General features: G+C 43.0%; 1 protein-coding gene across 1 annotated transcript; it reads left to right on the plus strand.

The window, feature by feature from the left end:
* Positions 1 to 1,687: 1,687 nt before the first annotated feature.
* Positions 1,688 to 8,230, plus strand: LOC104547852 (chromodomain-helicase-DNA-binding protein 7-like; the record flags this gene model as incomplete). The annotated part of the gene is made up of 2 exons (XM_010193699.1): positions 1,688 to 1,756; positions 6,373 to 8,230. A coding segment is annotated over exon 2 (1,683 nt), but the record flags the coding sequence as incomplete, so codon positions are not given.
* Between the last annotated feature and the right edge of the window lie 532 nt (positions 8,231 to 8,762).

Below are 8,762 nucleotides of genomic sequence, written 5' to 3' on the forward strand. Positions count from 1 at the left end.
CGGCTACGTGAGCTTGGCTCCTCCTCATGGTCTAGCCTCATTGAGCGTGTTACGGTTCCCCTTTATAGTAATTTGCAAGGTAACTCGGCTATTAAATGTTTTCAAAAGTATTCCTGAATTTTTTTTATGACTGCAATTGTTTCTCTTACTTACCTAGGACTATTTTTTAGATAAACTTCTCCTCCTCACATCTGTATTTTAAACTTGTGTTGGGAGAGGGAGGTAGTCGTATGACCGAAAAAGGCCTCTTAAAATTCCAGGCTACATAACGCTAAACTGAAGTGTTTCTGGCTTAGGCTTGTCCCCCCTCCTCCTACCTTGTGTTTGTAATGCACTTAAATGTAAAAAAAACCTTTTTTTTTTTTTAAATTCCTCTGGTTACCTCATGAAAAATCCCCAAGTACCTATACATACTTCCAATAAATAGCTATAAACTCTCCTTTTTTTTCTTCAGGACCGGAAAGAAAAGACATGCGGAGGCTTCTTATTTAATGTTCTAGGTGCTGACTTAAAATTAGCAGTGCCCCATGTTAGGAAAAGAGTTTGCAGCCCAACTGGAATGGTGAATACAGAAGTCGTTGGCAAGGGGAGCGCATGATGTAACAACGTGGCTTGGTGGGTTTGCATCGGAGCCAGTCCTACATGGTGCTGCTGTGGTCTCCTATCAGAGCTGCTGTGAACTTGAATGACGTAGGATATTGTTTCCAAATGTGTGGCACAGGCTGAACTCTCGCTGGTCATTCCTGCATCAGCTGCTTGACAGCAACAAGCTGCCAAATATTCGAAGGCTGTTGTGCCCTCGGTTGCCTCTGTAAAAGCCTGTTCTTTGCCAAAGTACATCACGCATTAAGGAAGTAAAATGCAATCTGGCTTCTGATTAACTATTGTATGGGAAACTCACAATTTCGGACATTTCTTGCCCAAAATATGTTGCTGAATAGCATTCATGGTGTTTAGCTGACTGCACATATGCAAAGACTGTGACTTTTGAGAAAAGACACGTTAGGTTTTTCACCTCCACCCCCCTCCATAGTTCCCAGTCTAACGAGAGAGATTGCCTGCCTTAAATTTGCCACTGCAAATTTCTGCAGGCTTGTGTTTCTCTGAACTAACTGAATTTTACTAAGATGTGTAAACTTTTCACAAATGCTTATGCTGTATTTCCTGACTCTTCCCAGGGAAGGCAGAGTATTCCTGAAGTATGTGAGGTCATTCTTTTCATGTTGCAAGTCCCGTCTCCCTTTCCCAGGCTGGGGGGAGAACAAGATTCCTGCCATCCTTTGCTCTGATACGAAGTATACGGACTTAATTGTTAACACAGCTATACTGTGTGAAGTTTATACCGGAAAAGCATTCTATATAGGGGAAAAAAATTGTCTTTAAGTATTCGAATAACCAAGTTTCTTTGGAAGTTACAGTCAGAATCGTGTTGCAATCACTTTACAGACCTTCTCTTCTATTCTGACTAATCTATATAGAGGAGGAACGTACCGTGCATGGAGAGTTGTGTGTGACAGCAATGAGAACGAAGCATTAGACACGCAGGAGACCAGGCGTGCTTCCCGCGGCTGCGGTCAGGCACTTGCATAACTGTCCTGGCATCAGCAGCACTATTAGCTCAGTAGGTAAATGAGCTGAAAGGTACAAGTCTCGTCAGCCATGTTCTCCAACTTGAATGTCTTGGCATGACTTTTCCTATGTTGTCAGGGTGTTGCATATGTTTATTAAGTTTCTGGTGAATGTTTTCTCCAACTTTGTTCATAGAATAAGAATGTGACTTTAATTGCTGTCCTTTGTGTCATCTACTTCCATGTGGCAAATGCTTAAATTACTGCCCCTAACAGCCAGCAGGAGCTTAGCAGTTTTGAAAAGCACTTTAAATACACAATATTTAAACGCACAGTTTAGTAGCCTGATGTTTAATACTACATATTATGAGGCTCTAGTCTCAAAATGACCTTTGGCAAGGCTTTGGTTTTTAGCATGAGAGGTCATTACAGCTTAGTTCTTCAAAATAGCATGGTGTCTGCAGTGTTTATTGTGTTGCATTTTAGGTACATAGTTGCATTATATAAGTAACTATTTTGTTTGTGTCTGACAAGTACTTAAGAGTTTTGTCTGAGATATCAACTGATAGCTGTAAAAATACCAACTCTGCATGACACATCTCACTTCAAAGCCTGGAGCAGTCAGTATTGGCTGCCTTCTCCCATTCTGTTGATTCAGTTTACTTCAAGAAATGCTGCGAAATTTCCTATATCGAAGGACTGATATTTGAATCAAAGGACCTGTTGATTTGCAAGAAGTTCTCCTGAAGGGCAGGATGTGAGGCTGGCACCGTGAAGGGCACATGCATCTGTCTGCTGCCCTTGCTGCATTCTGGTCTTGAGCGCTGTGATCTGCTGCTTTGGGAGCAAGACTAATGAAGTTCAGGTTTTAGTGTTCGCAGCCCTATATTGGGTTGTACGTATGCAGCAGCCAGTTTTGTTCTACTCCTAAAAGTGGGAAGCAGCCCAGGGCTACTGAGTCCATGCAGCTCTGAAATATTAAGTTGAGCAATGGTTAAATGCTACTTAAATTTGAGGTCTAGCTGTTTTGGACTGGAATGTTGCAGAGTGGAGTAAATGTAAGCTTTGTCTGCTGAGACAACAGGGTTGTTAAGCAATTGACTGTGCCCTGGTAGCTTTGGACAGAAATAGGTTGTCTAGGCAGTCTTAAGGAAATGTGTTTCTTGACTCTTTAGTTTGGTCTTGGTGCAATTTTTCATGTTTAAGAACAGAAAAGCTCTAGAATTTTGTAGCAAAATCTGTATAATTTGGGTAAGATTTTTTTTTTTAATCACTCTCTTCATACAGTCACACTTTTATTCAGCAATCTGCCTTCCTAAGGCCTGGAAAATAGTCATTGCTTCATGCATGTCTGTTGGTTTTAAGAAGAAGATCCATGAGTAAGTTTGGGGTTTTTTTTTTAACTACTTAAGCCAAAATGGACTTTAAGTGGAGTTTAACATGGTCTTGCTGTTAGTTGCCTGCCTTCATGGGGAAGTGATCAGTGGTGCTTAGTGAATTCAACGTAGTTAGAATTACTGCTTCATGTAGGCCCTACCTTTGTGGGGGAATTTTTGTTATTATTTTTGGACCAGTCATGAGAATTTAAGCAAAGAAATTGCATTATTTGTGAAAGAAGCAAAGAAAGACTGCAGCTTCTAAGGCTGTGACTCCATGACTTGCTTACCTAGAAGGCATCTATCCTGTTAGTGCAGGAGGTGGAGAGCTTACAAGGTAATTCCAATATTAACTGTTTTCTTACCAAAAAGTTGGTTGATTAATTTTGATCAGGCTTTATCTGCTACTGTGTTTCATTCTTCAACGAATGCTATTAACCATATATCACATCAGAGGTGTGACTTCTGTTTGGGGAAGTGGAGTAAGGATTGTGAGAGCACAACTTCTGGCTGTGTAAAGGGCTGTGATCATTAAATTTAAGGCTAAACCTTAACTACAGCTTAGGGACATCTTCTCAAACACGTTCTCACCCTGTGTGTTTTAAACCTAATAGCTTTAGGATCAATGTCTCAAGCATGAAATCTATTCACACTTCAGATACAAATGCAGAGCTAAAATAATAAGTAGTGGCAAATGGTGTTTTCGTTCTTAATTTAGATGGTGAATTTTTTTGCATACGAACTGCATCATAAACTTAGAGATTGCTTTTAAAGAGCATGTGCTCAAGAAGCCAGGCAAATGCTAGGCTTTTTGGCCCATCTCCATCATTGTGAGGGACAGTCCCTAGTCCAAACCTGCAAATTGGGATGGAGTCACCTGGGCAGGATTATAGCGTGTTTAATTAAACAACACCCTACCCTTTCCTGACTTGGTTTTCTGGGTATGGTAACAGGTTTTTTGGGTATGGTAGCATTAGCCAAGGTTGGCTGTCAGCTGGTGGCTGACTCTCACTTGAGCTTTATTGGTAGCCTGGCAGCTGATGAGCAGTAAGAGGGGAAGGAGTGTGATTCACGTGTGCTTGATACTTGTAACCATGTTTCTGGAGATGCTCTGTTAGCTTGTCTGTAACAGAAGAATTCTCTGTGGTATCTGGGTAGATTTCAGGTATTTTTATTGCCAAGTGGTTATTATTTATTGCAAAGTATAAGTGGTTCAGGACAGTAAAGCATGCTTGTCTTCAGAAATGGTCCTTTAAGTAGGTGTGATTTATATAATAAATGAGTGAAAATTCTTACCTGTTCATAATTCCTGTAAACAGGATAGCTGATGGGGGAGATCCTCCGCTTGGCTCAAGTTTGATGTTGCCTAGGGTACGTCAGCGGTTGGGAGGTAACAGTATCTGTGCACTCTGCTTTTCAGCAAAGCAAAAACTGTTCTGTGGGATAGAGACTCTCAGCACGCACCAATGTCCAGCCTTGCCAGCTTCTGATGGTGCTGTACATCACCAGAGGTAGCGGCATCAGAAGTCCTCAAGCAACCTTAAATCACTGGAGGGGTCTTCACCACAGCGGAGTGGTCTGCTCTGGAGCAGTCTTAATACTAAAAAGCTTGTGGTGGTGAGGGGGGCTCCTCCTCACCTTGGTGCTGGAAATTCCTTATGCTGTGCTTTAATGAACTGATTGAGGTGGTAAATATTACAGACGGCTTCTGCTTAATAAAGAAAACGAAATAAAAAGAAATAGATATCAGAGATGAAGATGGCTCTTAGGAATTTACCCCCAAGTGATTTAGAAATATAAGTATTAATATCCCAGCTGAGCACTAAAGAGATTTAAGAGTGTGGTTTTAAAGGTGACATTCAAATGCTATTTTAAGAGGAGTGATAAATGCCTGTGCTTTTCCTCTTGCCCTCTGCTTCTTGCTGTAGAAGGTCCTCTTGACAATGGCTGCAAGAAGGTGTAATAAATGTGCTGATATTTTCTCCCTAAAGCTTGTCTGGGACAAATTGCTTTCAGTTAAAATAGTCTGGCCTGGCATTTTGTGTCAAAAGGGACTGAAAGTATCCCTCCTCTGCAACAAAAAAAAGCCATGTGAAAGTACAAACTTGTAAATCTTTTTTTCTTTGATCACTGATTAAGGGCAAGTTGGCATCTGCAAGTACAGTTGCTACTAAATTGCAACAAAGATGCAAAAATAGGAGGTCTTGTTTGCTACATGGCTGGGCTTCCTTGACTGTCCTCTTGAAGTTTATTTTGAGGTGTAAGACACAGCATTTAAAATTCTGATCTTGAGAAGAAAAGATAGCACTGGACCAGTTTTGTTCATAATGAGCAGATCCGAACAAAATCTTTCAAGTTGTTGCAGGGAGGGGACAGGGGACGTATTTCGGAACACCCTGGTCTTCCCTGTGAAAAACCGAAACAGGAACCTTTCTGAATCTGTTACTGTGTGTTGCTTTTGCTTTTTTTTCCCTAAGTCCGTGTGCGTACCTTGTTAGGTTGGCATTTAATTATTTTAATTCTTTTGCCATTGCTAATTCTCCTGAGTGAGTTTGCAAGATTGTAATTCTGGAGAGCACAAAACTTGAGTGTGGTCCTCTAAAATGCTGTAGTTGCAGTTAGTAGCATGATTGCCTGATGAGTAATGAACTCCAGTGATAGTGTTCCCTGTTATCATCATGACAGAAATTAGGGTATGGATGCAGAAATCCACCGTATCATAGAATGAAGCTTTTGAATTTCATTATATTCTACAAATTAAGCATATAGTTTTGCTTACATGGGAAGAGGCAGCGTGCCTTTCAGTTTACAACTTCATTAAATTAAGATAAGCTGTGTGTTTTATAAAAATATATTACTTTTTCTTCCTAAATGCTAAGTCTTGGAGTTTGGTACGTTTCAGGGGGTCACCTCTGCGTGCATTTGAAAAAAATCTGTTGTCCGTATAACTAAGTTGAGCCCGTCAGAGGACTTGGTGCTTCTGCTTGCTCATCTGATTACGCAGCTCAAGGGAATAAGGTTAGGACACGCTGCTGGTAACTAGAGCGTTTTCAGGGCTTTAGTTCGGCAGATGGGCTGCTTGGCGATATTCATACATCTGCCTACCTGCTGTGGCAGCTGCTGCTGCTGCATGTTGTGTTCTTTTGTTCTGTTCCACCCAAGAAAGGAGCACTAGGAAGTGTAGTGAATGGATTAATTTAAGGTTAAGGCTTGTGTTTTGCTCGCTTTCTAACTCTCTGTCGTAATAAAGCTTCTGATAAAGCTAACGAATCCTTCGTAAAGTGAAATAGATTTTAAAAATGCATCTCAAGGGCTGAAACTAGCTTGAATTGTCTTAAAAAAACACTGAAGTATGTTTTCTTTACATTGCCTGATGTTATTATTTCAATATCTTCCTCTCTTTCTCCCCCTTCCCCCGCTTTTTCTAGGAGCAGTAACCAGACTTTGCCTGACACTGCGTGGTCCAAAAGAATTAAGGAAATATGGAATGACATGAAGGAGATTAGTTGAGGATTAAAGGCTTTGAGGACAAAACACCTCACCGAGGTGAAGCACAGACTAGCATTCTAGTTGTAGCTCTGAGGAGCTGTGTGCTGGAAAAAGATGGCAGATCCAGGAATGATGAGTCTGTTTGGAGAAGATGGGAATATTTTCAGTGAAGGGCTGGAAGGTCTTGGAGAATGTGGATATCCTGAAAATACAGTAAATCCAATGGGGCAGCAAATGCCCATGGATCAAGGATTTCCCCCTTTACAGTCATCTCTTCATCATCCCCCTGCAAATCAAAATCAGGCCAAGTTGACCCATTTTGATCACTATAATCAGTACGAACAGCAGAAAATGCACCTGATGGATCAGCCGAACAGGATGATCAGCAACGCCCCTGGGAATGGTATCGCGTCTCCTCACTCGCAGTATCACAACCCTCCGGTTCCTCAGGTTCCCCACGGCAGCAGTGCTGGTGGTCAGATGGGAGTCTACCCCAGCATGCAGAACGAAAGGCACGGGCAACCCTTCGTAGACAGTGGCTCCATGTGGGGCCCACGGGCGGTTCAAGTGCCAGATCAGATCAGAGCACCCTACCAGCAGCAGCAGCAGCAGCAACCGCAAGCGACGCAGCCGCCGCAGGCCCCCTCCGGACCCCCCGGGCAGGGCCATCCTCAGCACATGCAGCAGATGGGAAACTACATGGCTCGCGGCGACTTTTCAATGCAGCAGCACGGTCAGCCGCAGCAGCAGAGGATGAACCAGTTTTCTCAAGGCCAGGAAGGCCTCAATCAGGGAAACCCTTTCATTGCCACCTCAGGACCTGGCCACTTGTCTCATGTGCCCCAGCAGAATCCCAGTATGGCACCTTCTTTGCGACATTCAGTCCAGCAATTTCACCACCATCCCCCCGCTGCTCTCCATGGAGAATCAGTAGCCCACAGTCCCAGATTCTCCCCTAATCCTCCCCAGCAGGGTGCTGTTAGGCCGCAAACACTTAATTTTAGTTCTCGGAGCCAGACGGTACCCTCACCTACTATAAACAACTCAGGGCAGTATTCTCGATATCCTTACAGTAACCTTAATCAGGGATTAGTTAATAATACAGGGATGAATCAGAATTTAGGCCTTACAAACAACACTCCAATGAATCAGTCTGTACCAAGATACCCAAATGCTGTCGGATTTCCATCAAACAGTGGTCAAGGACTAATGCACCAGCAGCCCATCCACCCGAGTGGCTCACTTAACCAAATGAACACGCAAACTATGCACCCTTCACAGCCTCAGGGAACTTATGCCTCTCCACCTCCCATGTCACCTATGAAAGCAATGAGTAATCCAGCGGGCACGCCTCCTCCGCAGGTTAGGCCCGGTAGTGCTGGAATACCCATGGAAGTCGGCAGTTATCCAAATATACCCCATCCTCAGCCGTCACACCAACCCCCTGGTGCCATGGGAATTGGACAAAGGAATATAGGCCCCCGAAACATGCAACAGAATCGTCCGTTTATGGGTATGTCTTCGACACCGCGGGAGATGGGTGGGCACATGAGACCAAATGGTTGTCCAGGTGTTGGCCTTGCAGATCCACAAGCAATACAGGAGCGACTAATATCTGGTCAGCAGCTTCCTAGTCAGCAGCAGTCTTTTCAGCAGCAAATGCCAACCTGTCCTCCCATGCAGCCTCATCCAGGGATACATCATCAGTCCTCACCACCCCCACATCCTCATCATCAGCCCTGGGCACAGCTTCACCAGTCACCACAAAACACACCACAAAAAGTGCCTGTCCTTCAGGTAAGCTACTTCCAATAAGCGGTAAATGTTTTAAATTACTGTCAATGCCTTGCAGGATGCACTATGGCTTCAGAAAGTTGCTCCCATTTTACTTCCCTGTTTGTTACTGGTTATATGGCTTTCTTGGTGCACAGAAGCTGAAGGTAAAATGAGGTTTGGGTAGCTCGCTGATGTCCTTACAGTAACTTTTACAGGTTGGACAGACCAAAATACGATATAGCAACAGGACAAGCTAAATACTTGCTTTTTTAATGTTGGCTCCTTTGAGGAGAAAATGGAAAGCATGTGTGAGAATTGTCATTTAAACTGTTAATTTTAATGTTTGCAACTTGGAGAAAGAAGTGTGTGTTATAATGGGTTTGTTTTGGCCAAACTGAGGGTTTTCTTTAAATCCAAAGGGAATGTTTTGTGGTTTTAAGTTCAAGCTGAAATTTTTACATGTGAAAAAACTTTCCAGGATGAACTTTTCAGCACTGAGTAATGCAAGTGAGAAGTGCTGGGACACCAGTTTATACAAGGAGAAGACAGCAGA

This window comes from Mesitornis unicolor, unplaced genomic scaffold (genome assembly GCF_000695765.1).
Source record: "Mesitornis unicolor isolate BGI_N332 unplaced genomic scaffold, ASM69576v1 scaffold47771, whole genome shotgun sequence".
Classification (NCBI taxonomy): domain Eukaryota; kingdom Metazoa; phylum Chordata; class Aves; order Mesitornithiformes; family Mesitornithidae; genus Mesitornis; species Mesitornis unicolor.